Source organism: Hemiscyllium ocellatum, chromosome 11, assembly GCF_020745735.1.
Source record: "Hemiscyllium ocellatum isolate sHemOce1 chromosome 11, sHemOce1.pat.X.cur, whole genome shotgun sequence".
Classification (NCBI taxonomy): domain Eukaryota; kingdom Metazoa; phylum Chordata; class Chondrichthyes; order Orectolobiformes; family Hemiscylliidae; genus Hemiscyllium; species Hemiscyllium ocellatum.
Genome location: NC_083411.1, coordinates 73,183,215 through 73,204,249, shown reverse-complemented (window position 1 = coordinate 73,204,249; position 21,035 = coordinate 73,183,215). Strand labels below are relative to the sequence as shown.

Genomic DNA, 21,035 nt, shown 5'->3' with positions numbered 1-21,035 from the left:
TCGGAGTCCGTCTTCTTCTGGTTGAAGATCTCCCCGGGTCGTCTTTTTTATTGCGAATATGTTTCATATGAAAAGGTACCTTTGATAGAGAGTGTTTCTTAATTTCTTGGAACTGTGTTGACGGCAGTTGCTGTGTCTTCAATTTTCAAAATGCCTGCCTTTTTTATGTCCCCAACATCAGATTGTTTCATTGAATTTATTGTTTTGCCAACATAAAACCAAACTTGATTGGGCTTTTGTATCCTGGGGCAAAATTTAAACTGATTGAATTTAACTAAACTGTTATCAAAACAGCAACAATTCAGTTATCTATTTCACAGAAAAATGTTACATATTCAGTCTTCCAGTACACTCAGACTGCCATCTAAGTCGTATCACATAGGTGCTTGTAAGCTCTCAGTTCAGAAGACCATTCACTCTCTCAAAGGTACAGTACACGCCTTCATCATCATAAATTTGAATTAGTCACCGTAGGTGTTATCAGAGGAACAGAGTTGTATACTCAGGCCACAGTGGCTCAATCAAGTCTGGACTGAAACTTAAGACTGAGACTGTGTTGTCATTATTTGGCAGTGTCAAACGTTGGCTGGGAGGCCGAATTTGAACATCAATAACATTTCACAATTGCTGATGACTTGTTGGCATTTGATAAAAGGTCGACCATTCCAGATAGTCTAGACAAGGTGCACTGGGGACATCAGAGATCAGCAAATACAACAACAGGGTTCAGCCAACAAGTGTACTGACCACAAGAGCATTAAAAATTTCATTGCTGTGACACATATTCTAGTCAGAGGATTAAGCAGAGAGTCGCTGATCCCCACAACTTTTTCCCACCAAAACATGGGAATAAGTAGGAAGAGATGCTTGGTGGATAGTCTTACCTTAGATTGTTGAGTATTTTTCAGTGGACAGAGGTAAAACAAAATATTCATCACCACAATAGTAGGCATTAGTGTCTTGTATTAAACATTTGCTCCATGAGATTCCTGTTGCGATTGTGTCAGACAATGGTTTGCAGTTTATTGACAATTAGTCTCACTCCTCCAGCTGTTTCTCCATAGCTTTGCAATTTGCTCTCCTTCAAATATTTAAATTTTTTGAAGTCTTTTTTGCGAAAAGAAACTCTCATATTTATGTTGCCCAATCAAGGGCTCCACAGTGGTTAGCACTGCTGCCTCACAGCGCCAGAGACCCGGGTTCAATTCCTGCCTCAGGCGACTGTGTGGAGTTTGCACGTTCTCCCCGTGTCTGCGTGGGTTTCCTCCGGGTGCTCCGGTTTCCTCCCACACTCCAAAAATGTGCAGGTTAGGTGAATTAGCCATGCTAAATTGCCCGTAGTGTTAGGTAAGGGGTATATGTAGGGGTATGGGTGGGTTGCACTTCGGCAGGTCGGTGTGGACTTGTTGGGCCGAAGGGCCTGTTTCCACACTAAGTAATCTAATCTAATCTAATCTAAAATTTGTTTCCCCAAAGTGTAGTCAGCGTCATGTAAGCAAATGCATGAGTCAACTTGTAGAGTCAGGTTTCATAAACACGAAGACAAATGATCAGATAATGTATTTGGTGATGTTGATTGAGACCTCAGTGCTGCTCAGGGCAATGGATCTTCCTCTTCAAGTAATGCCATGAGAATATTTTTACAGCCATTAGAACAAAACAAAAGGGGCTCAAAAGCAAATAGCTATATTTATACTAAGCTTTCATGACCTCGGGTTGTCCCAAAAGTACTTTATTAGATGTGAAGTACTTTATCAACCAACATCATCAAGTACATTATCTGATCACTTATTTTTGTGTTTATGAAACAGGCCTCTACCTAATAAAGCACTTTGGAAATATTCTGTGTTTAAATGTTGTAATTTTGATAATACAATAAGCAAATTGTACACAAAGTTCCTACAATTGTGACAATTATCAGATAACCTGCCTTTTAATGATACTGGTCAGAGAATTGGCTGAAGACATGCCTGCTCTCTTTTGAAATGCTGCCATGAGATGTTTTATACCTGCCTGAGAAAAGAGGTGGTCCTGGTTACTGTCTCATTAAGACAAATGAAGCCATCCAGAAAATGTGGACTGAAACTCCCCTCGGTAAAATACTGGATATTTAACCTGGATTGTGATCTGAAGTGGGGCTGAGACCCTCAAGCTCTGACAAGAGTGTTACTGAGTCATTATGACATTCAGATTGATGATTGACCCCAAAAAGTAAGATCCGAGTAGCGTAGCACTTCCATAGATTGCATTAAATGTTAGCTTTAATTACATGGTAAAAATCAGAGATATAACAATTATAGAAATGTAGTCTCTGTTGTAATAACTGAAATTAGAAAGAACGCTGAAAACACTGACTACATATTTCTTCAGGTTTCTAATGAAGCTGTGGCAGGAGGTTGGAAGACCCAGTGGGATATTTTAGCTAAATATCTTTAAACCTATGTAAATAAGTTATGCTCTAACATATAAAACCTCATAAGTAAATGCTAAAACTTGAACCTGTCTGGCAACGTGAAGAAAAGTTTGCATTTATATAATGCCTTTTGTGACCATTAGAATGTGAAATGCTGATGAGGTACTTTTGAAGTGTAATCCCACTGGTAAGGAAGAACAGGACTGATTTGTCTGATGTGCTTTAACTAATATTTAGCCACTTATAAAATTTTCAGTGTAGGAATTCAGGCACATGATGGCCTTTGTGCAACATTAGGCGTTCATCCTCAATGATGTAGTCACTCAATACTGTTAAGTTCATTTCCATTCAAAATGTTAGTGAGTTTTACAAAGGATTTTATAAATAGCTGTCTTATCCCTGCCCTGCAATTCTGTATGCACTCTTCCACACATCATATACACACAAGACTTTTAGTTATCTACAGATATGTGCAAATTACTTATATAAAAAATGCCCACAGAATCTCAATCACTGGAAAAAATGTCTTCCTTCAATTTTTTCATGTTGGCACGGAAATCTGAATTCATAAAGCAAATCAAAATAGCCTTCAAGTCATGATTGACAATTTCTCCAAGTTAATTCCATGCTAAATAACTTTGTGAAAATAGTTTTTGTTAAATTGTCAAAGTTTACAATTCAGTTATGATCCAAAACACAATTTTCTGTCAAATGATTTATATTTTGAGACTTAACTCAGACTTAGGTAATGGATGCAGGAGTACAACACATCAAATGTAGAACCAAACACTTGCTATTATCTGAAATAAGGTATAGATGTACAAAACCTTAACATTTTATGTAATTAATTTACATTTTATTGGCCATTATTAAATATATTATCTATTTGATAGTTACAGTTTAGTCATACATAGGAATGGCAGTTTTAACATGAATCTGTGAATGATTCGATATAGTACAATACAAAGTTGAAAGTAATAAGATTTAGTACATTAATGCCACCTAAGGTACGTTTTGGAATGTATATTTAATATTAAAACTATGCAACATAAAATTACTACTGTACCCAGTACAATAAATTGCAGTAATCAACTTACTGCCAATGGTTGAAGCAGTTATACAATTTATGTTTATTGTACGTAAAACATCCAGAATCAGGCACCATAAGTTTCTTATGAAAATACTCCAGTCGAGAAATCTGCCAGTTGTATTTTTTTTGACGACTTGCTGAAGCACAGCTTGCCCAGATGTCAACATGGCGTTGTTTCAACCAAATACCACCCATAAAACAACTAACTACCACCTATGTGGCTTGTTCCATTAAAAGAAACTGAAATCAAAAGATATCACCTTTGGCAAAACAGACCAAAAAAAACTCTATCCCAAATCTTTATTTTAACTGAATGCCACAATTCATTTAAGAAATAAAAATGAAACAGGAAACAAAGATACAGGCTCACCAAGAAAGAAAAGCACTTAAACCGTTCTACAGGATATAAAGACTAAAACATTTGCTTCTGTTTAGTTATCGGAATACGGAAACATACTTTGTAACAGGGCAAACACAAGGGTTCCACTACATTGAGAAACTGTTAATTAAGTTAAGACTTTCTACAAGTATAACAATACATTCATACATAAATTTCCTGGACGACTTAACCGTAATAAATAAAATATAAAATGGAAGATATATATTTGGAGAGATTATTCTAGAATTGCACCATAAATGAAATTCCTTGGAGAAAAAAAAATATTGCTACTTCACAACACAATGACTCAACCCTTCCTTTCTTCACAAACCAACTGAGCTGGTCGAAAATTAAATGTTAAAACTCAGATTTCTTCCATTTGGGCATCATTAAAAAAACCAAATGGCGCCATCTCTGATGCAAAAGTAATGGAATGTAATACTGACATTCTGTAAGATGACATATAATAATAATGGTCATTTGGGTACCCTGCAGCATTTTGGAAATCATGCTTAGCAAAACATTAAATGATCATCTAAAATTGCAAGTTTGTTCTGAGATTCACAATACCTTTGGGGACAAAAGTTAAGGACTGTGTTATTTTCCTCTACTTTTATTAAAGGGAAAACTAAGAAACTTACATTTTAGTTTTCTGCTTTTTTCTTAATATTGTATTTTTGGGGAAATAAACTGCACAATTTTAACCAAACAGTGAAACATTTATAACAAACTGCAACTTTTATATTGCACTGTTACAATCAGAGACATTATTAAAATTTGTGCTTTGCTACAAAGTGCTGCAGTTTCCTGCAAACACATTAGCACTGAATTACCTTCATGGATTGCCAGAAAACAAAAAAAGTTTAAATGCAAATCTGGGGCCCAACCCTGTCACCTAAATATGCAGGTGATGCCACTTGCAGGGCCTTTTGTTTTTCAAACCGCATAGTACAAACTACATTTTTCCAAACTCATGTTCAATACACATTTAATTACCCTGCAGCCAGCAATAGTTAGGTTTTTCCTTTGTGTAATGAAACCAATCATATGCACTAGAAATTTGTATTAAAGTAGTTCATAGTTCATCTGAAGTCATGACCACTAATAAAGCTCTGCTCTAGATCATAAAAACCATTGAGTCTCAGTGTGATCCCTACTATTGTTTAAAATTGGCTTAAATCTACAGCATCTCTCTCAGCTCTTTAAGTGGGCTCCTTTTGCAAAGTCTTTGTCCTAAACCTCTACTGGCTGGATAGCACTGGCTTGAGAGTCTAAAATACTAAGGCAATCCTAGCTGTCTACAGAACAGCTGTTATGAGAATTAGAAGCCTCAGCTGACCCTTTTATGAAAACTGTGTCTTTGCATGTGCTAAGGGTTTTGTTATCACTGCCTCACGTTGGTCAGCAGTAACAAAGATGGAAATGCATGTTCTCAGCATAGAATAATTTCCAATCAGTTTAATTTGGACGATAAACCGAGAAAAAAGCCAGAGTCTTTATCGTAGATGATACAAACATAGCCATTAGTGTGTTTTCCATTCTCTACTTAATTACAAAGTACTGAATAATGAAAGCAAACAAAATGGAAACTACAGCAAAGCCTGCAACAATCAGGGCGGCAAACTGCTCATCAGTTAGTGTTTCCTTGTTGACCTTTGTGAAATCTACTGTAGTTTCATTACTACTTGATGTGGGTTCTTGTCTCTGAGATGAGAATGGCACAGTGGGACTGTAAGGTCCATATAGTTCTTGCATTCCAGCAGCATCTCGATACTGGCGGCCAGCACAGACTTTGAACCGATATTCACAGTTTGTCTGAAAGTTTGTTAAACGAAATGAAGTCCCTGGCCCCTTGTACACCTAGATTTAAGCCCAAAGACAACATAAGTAATTCAGCTCTTGTTAAACAAAACAGATTTAAACAACTTTTTCAGTTAGTGTTTGGTCTGACTCCAGGATCTTAACATAAAAATCTTACACTGACACTCCAATGTAATATCAACAAAGTGGTGCACCTGCAGAGGATGCAACATTAAATTGAGGTCTGAATGCCCCCTCAACTGGATTTAATGAGGTATTGGGTCTTTTCTGAAGAGGAGCACAGGAATTATCTCTGAAGGGCAGCCCTGGACAATATTTATCCTTCAATTTTGGAATCCCTACTATCGGAAGGATGTTGTGAAATCTGTGTTCAGAAAAGATTTAGAAGGATATTGCTACGGTTGGAGGGTTCCAGCTATAGAGAGAGGCATAGAGATGTATAGCACAGAAATAGATCTTTTGGTTCAACTCATCCATGTTGGCCAGATGTTCTAAATTAATCTCGGCCCATTTGCCAGCACTTGGCGCATACCTCTCTAAACCCATCCTAATCATGTATCCATCCAGATGCCTTTTAAATGTTGTAATCATACCAGCCTCCAGCAGCTCATTCCATACACGCTTTGTGAAAAAGTTGTCCGTTAGGTCCCTTTTATATCTTTCCCTCCTCACCTTAAACCTAGGCCCTCTAGTTCTGCACTCCCCCAACCTATGGGTAAAAATCTTGTCTAATTATCCTATCCGTGCTCTTCATGATTTTATAAACCTCTATAAGGTCACCACTCAGCCTCCGACACTCCAGGGAAAACAGCCCCAGCCCATTCACCTCTCCCGACAGCTCAAATCCTCCAACCCTGACAACAGCCTTCTGAACCTTTTCCGAACTCTTTCAAGTTTCACAACATCCTTCCTACAGGAGAGAGACCAGAATTGCACACAATATTCCACAAGTGGCCTTACCAATGTCACAGTCACAACATGACCTCCCAACTCCTGTACTCAATGCTCTGACCAATAAAGGAAAACATACCAAACACATTTTTCATTATCCTATCTACCTGTGACTCCACTTTCAAAGAGCTATGAACCTGCACTCCAAGGTCTCTGTTCAGCATCACTCCCTAGGACCTTACCATTAGGTGTATAAGTCCTGCTAAGATTTGCTTTCTGAAAATGCAGCACCTTGCATTTATCTAAATTAAACTCCATCTGCCACTCCTCAGCCCATTAGACCAACTGAGCAAGATCCCGTTGTAATCTGAGGTAACCTTCTTCGCTATATATTACACCTCCAATTTTGGTGTCATCTGCAAACTTACTAACTATACCTCTTATGCTCGTATCCAAATCATTTATATAAATGACGAAAAGCAGTCAACCCAGCACCGATCCTTGTGACACACCACTGGTCACTGGCCTCCAACTTGAAAAGCAACCCTCCATCACCACCCTTTGGCTTCTACCTTTGAGCCAGTTCTGTATCCAAATGGCTAGTTCTCCCTGTTTACCATTTGATCTAACCTTGCTAAACAGTCTAACATGATGAACCTTGTCAAACGCCTTACTGAAGTACATATAGATCATGGCTGAATAGGCTGGAGATATTTTCCTTGGCAGGTCTTATAGAGCTTTATAAAACCATGAGGAGCATGGATAGCGTAAATAGACATAGTCTTTTCCCCAAGGTGGAGGGAGTCCAAAACTAGATGGCATAGGTTTGGATAAGAGGGGAAAAGATTTAAAAGGGACCTAAGGGGCAACTTTTTCCAAGCAGAGGGTGGTGCATGTGTGGAATGAGCTACCAGAGGAAGTGGTGGAGGCTGGTACAATTACAACACTTAAAAAGCATCAGGATTATGTACATGAATAGGAAAGGTTTAGAGGGCTATGGGCCAAATGGGACTAGATTTATTTAGTAAATCTGGTCAGCATGGACAAGTTGGATCCAAAGGTCTGTTTCTGTGCTGCACATTTCTATGACTCTTTCTTAAAATCTCAAAAAAACCTCTAATGCTAGGAAGAACCACTGTATCTAAATGACCTACATTCACACATCGACATTTCCTACATTCTAACACTGATTACTACTCAAATGTACTTGATTAGCTAAATTGTGCTTTGTTTTATCCAGCGGTTTGAAAGACACTTTAAGAATGCAAGGTCTTTAACTTATCAAGCTATACACAAATGCCACCATCAACTACATCAGTCTGAAACAGATTTGGTTTAGGAACTTAATGTGTACATTCATAAATTAGTAGAGGCACCATAGAATTGCTCGCTATAAAGTTAGACAGATGTTTGCTCCTCCATTTTTTATTTTGCCATCCCTGTTTAGTGCCCCCTTGATTCACCATTAATCAATGATGCGTTAGTGAGCAATTTGTTGGTAGCTGTGTCTGCTGCTTCATTGATCAAACAATTGTTAGTGTGTTCCTTGCTTCATTAACTTACCAAATTGTCGCTGTCTGCTGGTTCATTGATGAATGAGTGTAGTGTGCTCCTTACTCTATTGATTTGTCAGTGGTCAATGTTCAATTAATTGATTAATTCACCATGCCTGTTTTTTAATTTATTAATTTGTTACTATGCCCAAAGGTCTCTCGATTCATTAAATTTGTCATGAATTCCCCAGTGTCTCAGCCCCCTTAAAAAAAATTCCTACTGCTGTACTGATTTATTCAACTATTGCAGTATTCCTACTGCCCTAATTAGCAGTGCTGAAATGTTCATCTGTAACCTATGCTAAGCAGTACAACACGAGGATTGTGATGGTTCCGATTTCATATTGCAATTGTACAATGTAAACAAATGTCAGTGCCTTTTTTCTAATTTAAATTCTCCCATTTAAAAAAAAACTCATGCTTTCATGGTAAAAGCTTCTGTTTTCCCTGGACGTACGCTACACTCCCTAAATGAAATGCCACAGGGAATAAAGTTATACATATTTGTAAATATTCAGGGTATCTTACAAAAAAAGATAACACTTCAAAGTTCAATGTTATGAAAAAAACAAACCGATCTTATGGTAGATACAACAAAGAATATCTGAAAGGAGAAGGAAGACTAAGTTACTGATTGCGATTTCTGGCAAACAAAACATTACTGCATATGAGTAGAATTTCGAGGCTAAAATATTTAACATTGACACCCTCATTTACTAAGACTTTTTAAAGAATAATTTTACATAATAGCAACCAAACTGATTACCAAGTAACTGGTCAAAGCACAGCAGGCCAGGCAGCATCTCAGGAATAGAGAATTCGACATTTCGAGCATAAGCCCTTCTGATGAAGGGCTTATGCTCGAAACGTCGAATTCTCTATTCCTGAGATGCTGCCTGGCCTGCTGTGCTTTGACCAGCAACACATTTGCAGCTGTGATCTCCAGCATCTGCAGACCTCATTTTTTACCAAGTAACTGGCAGAGTTTAAATAGCGAGACACAGTCAGTTACCCAACTTTGGCATTCTTAAAAATTGGTGCCAATTATAAAGGGGGAATTTTATAGAAATTATTAAAATGCTTAAGAGTCATAGAGTCCTCCAGCATGGAGACAGGTCCTTTGGCTCTAACTGGTCTGTGCAGACCGAAACATTCCACCATGCTAACCCCATTTCCCTGCACTTGACCCATATCCTTCTAAACCTATTCGTGCATGTGTCCTAATGCCTTTCAAATGGTGTTAATGTACTTGCCTCAACAACTTCTGCTGGCAGCTCATTCCATATGCATACCACCCTCTGTGTAAAAAGGTTGCCCCTCAGATTCCCTTTTACTTTTCTCCCCCAAGCTTAAACTGATGCCCTCTGGTCCGCAATTGCCCAACCCTGGGAAAAAGACTCCATCCATGCCTCTCAGGATCTTATACATTTCTAGGAACCCCCCCGCCCCCCTCAGTCTCCATCACTCCAAAGGAAAAAGGTCCTAGTTTATCTCCTTACAACTCAGACTGTGGAGTCCAGGCAACATCCTTGTAAATTTCTTCTGCACTCTTTCCAGTTTACTATATCCTTCCTATAGCAAGTTGACCAAAACCGAACACAATATTCCAAGTGCGGCCTCAACACCATCCTGTACAACTGCAACATAACTTCCCAACTTCTATACTCAATGCCCTGACTGACATTGCCTCCTCACTCTCCATGTGAGTCGTACCAGAGAATCAGAAGGAGGCTAATTTTGTTGTTCCTCTTTTCAAGAAGGGTAATAGGGAAATCCCTGGCAATTACAGACCAGTCAGTTAGTCTTACACCTGTGGTCAGCAAAGTTTTGGAAAGAATTCTGAAGGATAGGATGACTATCATAGTGAGATTTATGGCAGTCAGCATTGCTTTCTGAGGGGCAGGTCATATCTTACAAATCTTATTGAGTTCTTTGAGGAGGTGACAAGACAGGTCGATGAAGGTCGAGCAATGGATGTGGTATATATGGACTTCAGCAAAGCATTTGATAAGGTTCCCTTTGTTAAGCTCATTCATAAAGTCAGGAAGTATGGAATACAGGGAGACTTAGTTATCTGGATTCAGAATTGGCTGGCTGACAGAAGGCAGAGTGTGGTTGTAGATGGAAAGTATTCTGCCTGGAGGTCAGTGTTGAGTGGGGTCCCGCAGGGCTCTGTTCTTGGGGCTCTGTTTTTTGTAGTTTTTATAAGTAACTTGGATGAGGAGATTGAGGGGTGGATTAGTAACGTTGCAGATGGCACAAGGATTGAAGGTGCTGCTGACAGTGTCGAGGGCTATTGCAGGCTGTAGCATGACATAGAAAGGGTGCAGAGCTGGGCTGAGAAATGGCAGTTGGAGTTCAACCTGGATAAATGCAAAGTCATGCATTTTGGAGGGTCGAACTTGAATGCTGAATATAGGATTAGACAGGATTCTAGGCAGTGTGAAGGAAGAGGGATCTTGATGTTCAAGTACATACATACCTCAAAGTTGCCACCCAAGTGGATAGGGTTGTTAAGAAAGCATATGGTGTTTTGGCTTTCATTAACAGGGGGATCGAGTTTAAAAGCCACAAGGTTTTGTTACAGCTGTATGCGTCCCTGGTGAGACCACACTTGGAATATTGTGTCCAGTTCTGGTCGTCCTACTATAGGAAAGTTACAAAGGCTTTGGAGAGGGTGCAAAGAAGGTTTACCAGGATGCTGCCTGAACTGTAGGGCTTGCCTTATGAAGAAAGGTTGAATTAAGCTCGGACTTTTCTTTTTGGAGAGAAGGATGAAGAGAGGTGACCTGATTGAGGTATACAAGGTAATGAGGGGCATGGATAGAGTCAATAGCTAGAGACTTTTCCCCAGGACAGAAAAGACTGGCACAAGGGGTCATAGTTTTAAGATATTAGAAGGTATAGAGGGGATGTGAGAGGAAGGTTCTTTATGCAGAGAGTTGTGAATGCATGGAATGCATTGCCAGCTGTGGTAGTGGAAGCAGAGTCATTAGGGACATTTAAGCGACTGCTGGACGTGCACATGGATAGCAGTGAATTGAGAGGCACGTAAGTCAAGCTATTTTACTTTACATTAAGGTTAATCGTCGGCACAACATCGTGGGCCAAAAGGACCTGTTCTGTGCTGTGCTGTGCTTTTCTATGTTCTATGATTATGGCCAATGTGTCAAAAGCCTTCTTCACTGTCCTATCTACCTGTGACTCATCAAAGAACACAAACAAATTTGTGAAGCAAGATTGCCCATGTACATGGGCATGCTGATAGCTCCTAATCAAACTGTGTCTTTCCAAACACATGTACATCTGATCTCTCAGAATCTTCTCAAATAACTTCCCTACAACAGGTATTAGGTTTACTGGTCTATAGTTCCCAAGTTTTTCTTTGCAGCCCTTCTTGAATAACGGCACATCATTTACCACACTCCAGTCTTATGGGACTCCACCCGTGGCTAATAATGAAACAAAAACATATAGCCAGGGCCCCCACAATTTCTTCTCTACCAGTGTCCGTGGATATTTCTGGTCAGGACCAGGACCAGGAGATTTATCCGCCTTCATACATTCTAATATGCCCAACACCTCCTCTACTGTGATATAGATTGTCCTCAAGATATGACCACTAACTTCCCCAAGATCCCAAATCTTCATATCTTTCTCCATGATAAACAAAAGCTTTGAAATATTCATTGAGGATCTTGCCCATCTCCTACACATACAAGTCCACTTTGTTCCTTGAAGGATCTTATTGTCTCTCTAGTCATTCATTTTCCTTTAATATGCTTAAAGAACGTTTTTGGATTCACCCTAATCTTCTCAGCCAAGTTTATCTCATGCCCTCTGTTCACCCTCCTGGATTTCCTTCTTCAGTAACCTTCTGTATTCCCTACATACCTCCAGGAATTCCCTTGATCCCAGTTGCCTCCTTTTTTCTGGTCAAAGCCTCATTATCTCTTGTTATCCAGGGTTCCGTCTTCCTGCCAACCTTGCCTTTCACCCTCACAGGAACATATAGACCTTGTACTCTAGATATCTCACTTTTAAAGGCCTCCCATTTGATAGAAGTCACTTTGCCTGCAAACATCCTATTCTGACCAACCCCTGCAGGCTCCTAACTCCATCAAAATTCACCTTATCCCAATTTACAACTTGAACCTGTGGACCGGTTTTGTCCCTCTCCATAACTATCTTGAAATTAATAGAACAAGGGCCACTGGTACCAAAGTGTTCCCCCAATGTCACCTCAGTCACCTGTCCTGCTCTATTTCCCAACAGTATGTTGAGTTTTGCCCACTCCCAAATAGGGCTCTCTGTATAAAGCTCTTAACAAATTCCACCCCATCTAAGCCCTTAACACTATGGCAATCCCAGTCTATGTTAGGAAAATTAAAATCCTCTACTGTGACAATCCTATTGCTCCTACACGTCTTCCCAGTCTCTCTTCATATTTGTTCCTCTAATTCCTATTGACTATTTGGGGGCTGAAAGTATAACCCCAATAACGTCACCATCCCCTTCTTATTTAGCTCCACTCTCAAAGCCTCATTGGATGATTCTTCTTAAATAGACAGTAACCATTTTGTCATGAAATTTATGGGACACGTGCTATTACTGCCGGCAAGATTAAGATCTCAAGCAATTATTAATAACGAGAACCTTTTCTTAAACTATGCTTTGCCTCTATTCCCTTCTCTTCAAGTCTTTAGGCCTGATTTTCCGATACTTTCCTTCTGGAGCTACGGAAGCTCTCAGTTAAGCAAGAGCATTGCTAACTCTTGATTTTTCTTGAAACGTCCCAATTTCCCGTGGCATTAATACCTAATGTAAGTTTGAAATGCAATCCATTCCTCTTCCCTACTTCAGTAGTTCAGATGCATGAACTGCATCCATATTTAGCTCTCTTTATACATTGGACATTTACCATTAATAAAAATCAGATTACAAACATATATAATTTCAATATAGAAAAAGAGAAGTACTGTACCATCCTACAGGTAAAAATAATGAATCTCAAAAGCTTTGAAATTACAAAAAAAACATCTGACTCACTGGGAGGCAGCATGTATTAAATTACCAAGTCATTTCAAAAGACTAAGTTAGAAAGCAAGCAGAGAAGATAAACCTTTAAATATTTAATGTATTAACTTATACCAGAGACAGAAACATTGAATTAATCAATTTTCTCCATTCCTATTTATTAGTTGGAACCTCAATTAATTAGACATTTGTATACCAGCTTATGCTAATACCTTATGAAGTAACATCTAGCTCATTCTATCAAATAAGAAATTTGATGTGAAATTCAAGACTGACAGAGAAAGCTAGACTGTGACAGGAAAAGCATTACAAACATTAAGAGTTCCATTTCAGACATTTGGTATATTTAAGGCTTGTGCAATAGATCAAAAAACTGAATTAACTCTACCTGCTCAGTTTCTCTCCCAATAATTATCTGAAGTGTGTAAACAATTGCATCCCCTTTCATTGGCTGCAGTGCTTCCCATGTGATTTCACAAGTGTTTTCTTCTAACATTTGTACTCTGGGAGCTAAAAAAAAAGATAAAACAAAATACAGCTGTTTACAACACAAATCAGAGCATGAGACCAATGAGAATATCCAAAAGTTAAAATGAAGTGTTTTTTTTCTGTCACTTACTTATATACGCAAACCTCAAGTTAATGCGTCACAGAGTTGTTACAGCCATTTGGCCCATTATATAAACTTGGCTCCCTAGATGACAGTGCCAATCTCCTACCTTTTTCCCATATCCCTGCACACCACTTCTATCCAAATAATCATCCAATGCCTTAAATGTCGCAACTGAACCTGCATCCATCCAAATTTTCAGGCAATATATTGCATACCCTAACACCCTAAAAAGTATTTTTCTCACAACATCCTTACTTCATTTGCACATTACTGTAAATCTATACACTCTCATTCTGTTTTTACAAGTGGAAACAACTACTCTCCATCTGCCCTGTTTAGTCCACTCATGGTTTTCAAAACCTCTATCAAACCTCTTCTCAGCTTCTTCTCTCCAAGGAAAATAGTCCCAACTTCTTCAATCCAATCCCATAACTGAAGTTTCTCATTCCTGAAACCCATGTTGTAACTTGCTTCTGCACTCTCTCCAATGCATTCACATCTTTCCTATAACACGGCTGTCTTATAATATTTCAGTTCAGGTCTAACAAGTGTCTTGTACAAGTTCAACATCAATTCCTTGATCTTGCAATCTGTGCCCCTATTAATAAAGCAGAGAACATTATGATTTAGTCACCACTCTCTCCATCTGTCCTGGCACTTTCAATGATCCGTGCATACCTTCACCCACATCCTTCTGCTCCTACACCCCCCTTTAAAATTGTAGACTTGTGTTATATTGACTTTCAATGTTCTTCCAAAGTTCCAGGGCATCCTCTCACACTTAAGTTTGAATATATATTCCCATAGTTCCAACTCCAACACTATACAAGACATTTGCAAGACCACTTGCACTTATTTACACACCACTGAATTATACAGCCCAAGGCTCATTTCATCAGATCTTTCTCATTATTCAAGTGTTATATCTTGAATACAGTAAAAACTTATTCTGAATCAATAAGGTGCAATTGCTGAAACATGGTGTATTTATATGGCATGGAACATATGGGGAAGCATATTGCTACAATTCCTGCATCTGAAATTCTTCAATGAACATCCTAAACAAGCCTACTCCTTTCTTAAACAGAAGATAACTAATAGGGGAATAAATAAACCACCTCACTAAAGGAACTGCTTTTTAAAACTTAATGAGAATTAATCGTACTGATTGCTTAAATACCATGCCTGTACTGAAGGGAAGTAGTACACAGAACCATTACTATAATGTCTCTTCGTCTAATAAAGCATTGCAACAACTTAGTACTGGACTCTTTGATAATGGAATCTTAAATTCAACACAGCGTTTTTTTGCTACATTCACTGACATTATTTCTGCTTATGTGATTCTGAAATTCACAATTAATGGTTACAGGCAATGTGGCAAGGTAGCCTTTAGTACTTCATTTACTAGGTTCACATAACATTATGTGCAACATAAATCAAACTATACATTTGAGAATATTAAGCATAAATACTTCATGACTTTCATGACTGACATTATATACAGCAATTACATCAGTCCACAAAGGTATCGCCCTCTGTAAACTTTAACTCGCCAATAGTTCATGTGATTATTTCAGGGATTATTAATCTTTTCCCCTTTTTTCAATGGGTGAGACAACATCATTGTTGTCTACAAGTAAATATCAATTTATAATGACAAGCTTTAAACAAAATAACCTTAATATCTTTGTTAAGAGAGAGAAAATAGTGACTAACTTGCTATAGTGATTTAACATCTTTTTTCATTGCAGGATGATCAAAAGCAAATTGATATGTAACAGAATGGGAATAAACCTAGGTATAAAATTAATTCAAAGATTTTCTGGTTGCTACATTCTCATAAGGAAACCATGATCATTTCGTATGGTTCTAGTATGTGTTACAAAACCTACATCCATTCAATAAAACAGATCTTTCACAGACCTACCTTTAAGTGGAGGAGGAGGAGATTTGGTTGTGGTGAAAGTGTAAACTTCAGAAAATGGTCCTTCTCCTGCATCATTGTATGCCTGAATTCTAAAGTTATAAGTTGAGGATTCATTCAATCTCTGGACTTTATACGTATGACAAGGCCCACTATAGACAGAAACGAACCTGTAAAATACACAAATAGTAAAGTTATATTCAAGCTGTTATAAAGACAGCTGAAAGCACTACCCTTAAAAGTAAATTATACCACTTGACCAAAATTAAATTAAATAACTAGCCATTTCTGCAATGAAGTATTCACACTATACAACATTGAGGTCACATTAATAAACAGAGGAAAAAAAATCTCTTCTTTTGTCTGTATAAACTAGTTCTGGCATGTGAAATACTTCACCATGTAAATTAAAACCATAGTTAATGAATCAGTCCGATCAATAGGTAGTATAGCTGACTCCAGTAATGTCTACAGAGACCAGAGATGGTACGATCACATTACAGCAAACCAATGAATTTTCAGAATGAGTGGGAGCAGCTGGTTTCTATACAATGCCAGCAACAGGATGATGTAGGGTGCCACCAATTCCCAACCACTCTGCAGATTGCTGTCGGGATGGCCTGGCAAGGTCGACGAACTTCTTAGCTTATGGGTCATGACTTTAAATCCTGACATCCACATCACCAGATTGCATAAAGTACTGTTTAAAATACAACAAACTGAAACAAATGGAAGTAGCCTGGTGGTCAATGCATGGATAAATTTTGCTATTTGTGTTATCTGAAATAAAAGAAAGATTTGAATGGAGCCATACTTGCCTTCCAAATTTGTCCTCCATCTGCAAGGTATATTGTGTTGAATTCGTGTTTAAAGCTTTGCTGGGCCCATCCCCCCACTTAAGCTTAAGGCTCTGGTAGCTGAAAACTGCACACTCAAGGTGAGGTGGCTCAGGAGGTAGTGGTTTTGTTTTGGCTTTAATGGAATGACTGAAAGGGCCTGCTCCAATACTGTTGATGGCCTGTACTCGTATTCTGAAAATAACAGTGACACGTCAAATGATGATAACTACGATTTCAAAACTACTCTCAACGTTACAGTTGTTCACAGAAGATAATGCAAACTATAATCAACTTAGTCTAACCAATTACCTGTACGCTGTATCTGGTTGCAGATCCTCAATGATGGCACTTGTGACTTTGTTTACTCCTGCAATTTGCTTATCACCATATTCTATGTTGTATCCAATGACTTCAGATCCATGGCAGCAAGGCTCCTCCCACTGAATAGCAAGGCACGTTGATGGTGAAGGAAGAACATTTTCAAGCTGGTCTTCGTCAATCAATTGCAGTACACTGACTGCAGCTGGCACAGAGGCAGGTGTCATACATATGGCAGTATCGCTGTAGTACCCAGGACCTGCAACGTTCATCGCCTGAGTGAGGCAAGAAAAAGACGCAAAAGGCTCATTTCAACAATGCAAAGGTGAAGCAAAATAATTGTTAAAATGGTAATTACAGAAATGAAAACCAGAAAGAATTTTGTTCTAATGCCATATTAAAATTAACCCATTGTTCATACCTGAACCCTACAGTAGTATGCTGTTGCTGGTGTCAGGGCTTTCACTTCATAACTCAGGGCAGGACCACAGTAAATAACTTGCATGCTACCTTCCATGCCTCCAAATTCTAGCCTGAACTCTGTGATTTCAGAACCATTAGATGAAGGGCACTGAGGAGAAATAAAAACAAATAAAGTTTAACTTAATGCAGCTCGATGAAGGAACTTTTGGCATTAACAACAAAGATATTTTATTTCAAACCATTTTATACTCATCAGAACATAAAATGCCCAAAGACAGACACCGCTCACAATGTGCTTGAACTAACAGGATTGAAGGTTCCCTTGCGAATTTCATTTTGTTGCATTCTTGTGTTGCCAAGTATGCACATTCTATTAACATGCATTTTTTCACATACCTACTGTGAGAGAACCTGCATTTAAGACTTCCTGCACTAACCATAAGACATAGGAACAGAAATTAGGCCAGAGTCTGATCAGCCATGATTGATGGGCAGAGGAGAAGTTTCTCAACTTCATTCTTACGCTTTCTTCCCATAACCCTTTGTACTCAAGAACCTATTTCAGTTTTAAATATACTTGGTGACCTGGCCTCGACAGCCTTCTGTGGCAATGAATTGCACAGATTCATCACTCTCTGGCTGAAGTAGTAGTTTCTCCTTATCTCTGTTCTAAAAGGATTTCCCTTTACTCTAAGGCTATGCCCTCAGGTCCTAGTCTCTCCTACCAATGGAGACATCTTCTCAACATCTACCCTCTTCTCCGGGCCACTCAGTATTCATTTGGCCACATTTGCGTAATCCTTTGCTTCTCAGTTTAAAAGTAGTTCACCATATAAGATAACGTTCCTGGTATATGTTCTTCAATGTTCCTACAACATGCTCAAGTAACATTCTTTGCACGGAATGAGGTGTCATACACAACTGGTGAGAGAAGCAATAGAAATGGGCTCAATTTTACAGGAGGAGGATGCCTGAGGTTTTATACCATTAGTCAGACTTCATTGTTCACTCTTTTTGCTGCAATGTTTGCACTCTAAATTGTTAGAACTAAGATCTAATAATGGTGCTGAGAGGACAACAGGTAATTTGGGCCTTAGTGAGTGGCAAAATCAACCAATTACCCTTGACAATTTACAATGAAACAGAGGAATGAAGGATGGTAAATTAAGAATCATTTCAGGTACAGTAAAAGATAGAAAGATTGGGCTAAAAGATAAAATAAAGTAAGAAAAAAACTTCAAGTCTGTAACTGTACACAGAAATGAGATAAGTGAGTTTAAACTGCTCACTTTATGGGCCAAGTGGTGCTTCAATTGCAGAGGGGTCTGGATGTCTTAGTGTATGAGTTTCAGAAAACTAATATGCAGGCAGCAGGAAATAAGGAGGATAAGTGGAATTTTGACATTTATTGCAACAGAAGTAAACCACAAAAGTAGGGAAGAGTTGCTGAAACTATGCAAGATTATCAATGAGGTTGCAGTTGGAGTACTGCACCTAATAGTGGTCTGCTTACTTCAGAGGGATATTGTTGTATTAGAGGCAGTTCGGCAGGGGTTCACTAGATTGATTCCAGGGATAAGGTGTGAATCTCGAGAAATTGAACAGATTAGGCTTATAGTCTCCAACATTTAGAGAATGGGAGAGCTAACTGAGTAAAAGATGCTAAAGAGGATTGACAAAGTAGACGAAGAACAGATGTTTCTTCATGTGAGACGATCTAAAATGAGAGGTCCTAGCTCTAGGAGAAGTAGCAGATTTAAACAGAAACGAGAAATTATTTCTCTTAAATGGCCACGATTCAAAGATCAAAGAACAAAGAACAATACAGCATGAGAACCTTGGCCTTCCAAGCTTGCTTAAACACATTTTGCCCTTCCATATTAAAACTCTCTTCACTTACAGTATCCCTCTATTCCCTTCCTATTTGTGTATTCATCCAGGTGCTTCTTGAATGCTGTTACTGTGTCTGCTTCGAGCACTTCCTCTAGCAGTGCATTCCAAGCATTCACCACACTTTGTGTGAAAAACATGCCTCGCACATCTCTTTTAAACTTCCCCCTCACACCCAGAACCTGTGCCCCCTAGTAATTGACCTCTCCACCCTGGGAAAAAGCTTCATACATTCTACTCAATCCATTCCATTCACACTTCTATCAGGTCACCCCTCCTACGTTCCAGTGAAAACAAATCCAGTCGATCCAACCTTTCTTCATAGCTAAAAGTCCCCATATCAGGCAACATTCTTGTCAACCTTTTCTGTACCCTCGCCAAAGCACCCACATCCTTCTGGTAGTACGGTGACCATAACTGCACACAATATTCCAAGTGTGTCCTAACTAAAGTTTTACAAAGCTGCAGCATAACTTGTCTATCCTTTTTCTTAATGCCCCTTCCAATGAAGAGAAGCATGTCATAGGCCTTTTTTACTGCCTTATCTACCTGCACTGCTATCTTCAGTGATCTGTTGGTCTGCACACCCAGATCTCTCTGCATATCAATTATTCTGAGGGTTCTGCCATTCACTGCATAATTTCACCTGTACTTAACCTTCCAATATGCATCACCTCACATTTGTCTGGATAAAACTCCACCTGCCATTTTTCTGCCCATGCCTCCAATTGACCTGTATCCTGCTGTATCCTCTGACAATCTTTCTTCACTATCTGTACCTCCACCAATCTTTGTATTGTCTGCAAACCTACTAATCAGACCTGCTATGTTTTAGGTTGATCACAAACAGAGGTGCGAGAACTGATCCCTGCTGAGCACCAATAGTCACAGCCCTCCATTCCAAGCATCCTCCCACCACCACCCTCTGTCGTCTATGACTAAGACGGTTTTGTATCCATCTTGCCAACTTACCCTATACCACGTGACTTCATTTTTTTGAATTAGCCTTTACTGAAATCCAAGTAAAAAAACATCAAATGTGTTTCCCTCAATCATCTTTGTCACCTCCTCAAAAAAACTAATCAAGTTGGTGCAGCATGACCTCCCTGCATAAAACCATGCTGTTTATCGCTAATGCTGAACAAAGAGACCTTGGAATGTAAGTTCATAGTTTCTTGAAAGTGTAGTCACAGGTAGATAGGATAATGAAGGTGGTGTATGGATGCATGCCTTTATTCATTGGTACATTGAGTACAGGAGTTGGGAGGTCATGTTGAGGCTGTACAGGACGTTAGTTCGGCCACTTATGGTATATTGCATGCAATTCTGGTCTCCCTTCCATAGGAAGAATGCTGTGAAATATGAAAGGATTCAGAAAAGATTTATGCAGAAGTTGCCAGGGTTGGATGGTTTGAGGTTGGATAGACTAATGCTATTTGCCCTGGAGCATCAGAGGCTGAGGGTTGACCTCAGAGATTCATAAAGTCATGAGGGGCATAGGTTTAAGGTTTGGGGGTGTGGGGGAAAAGATTTAAAAAGGAGCTAAGGGGCAACGTTTTTACTCAAAGGGTGGTGCATATTGGAATAACCAGAGGAAGTGGTGGATGCTGGAACAATTACAGCATTAAAAAAGCATCTGGATGGATAAATGAATAGGAAGGGTTTCGAGGGATACAGGCCAAATGATGGATTTATACAGGATATTTGGTCAGCATGGATGAGTTGGACTGAAGGGTCTGTGACCACGCTATACATCTCCATGACTCTAATCAGTCCACTTGTTTCTAAATGCTTACCGATCTTGTCCAAGAATTGTTTCCAATAATTTCCCTACCACTGAC

General features: G+C 39.0%; 1 protein-coding gene across 1 annotated transcript in view; it reads right to left on the bottom strand.

The window, feature by feature from the left end:
- Nucleotides 1-3,310: 3,310 nt before the first annotated feature.
- LOC132820458 (fibronectin type-III domain-containing protein 3A-like) overlaps nucleotides 3,311-21,035 on the bottom strand; it is a 142,671-nt gene continuing 124,946 nt past the window's right edge. Inside the window, exons 21-26 of the mRNA XM_060832610.1 lie at nucleotides 17,303-17,452; nucleotides 16,873-17,156; nucleotides 16,543-16,755; nucleotides 15,728-15,894; nucleotides 13,573-13,694; nucleotides 3,311-5,742 (exon numbers count right to left, since the gene is read on the bottom strand). Coding sequence (XP_060688593.1) covers nucleotides 5,425-5,742; nucleotides 13,573-13,694; nucleotides 15,728-15,894; nucleotides 16,543-16,755; nucleotides 16,873-17,156; nucleotides 17,303-17,452 — 1,254 coding nt within the window. The 3' untranslated portion in view covers nucleotides 3,311-5,424. The remainder of the gene's footprint in view (nucleotides 5,743-13,572; nucleotides 13,695-15,727; nucleotides 15,895-16,542; nucleotides 16,756-16,872; nucleotides 17,157-17,302; nucleotides 17,453-21,035) is intronic.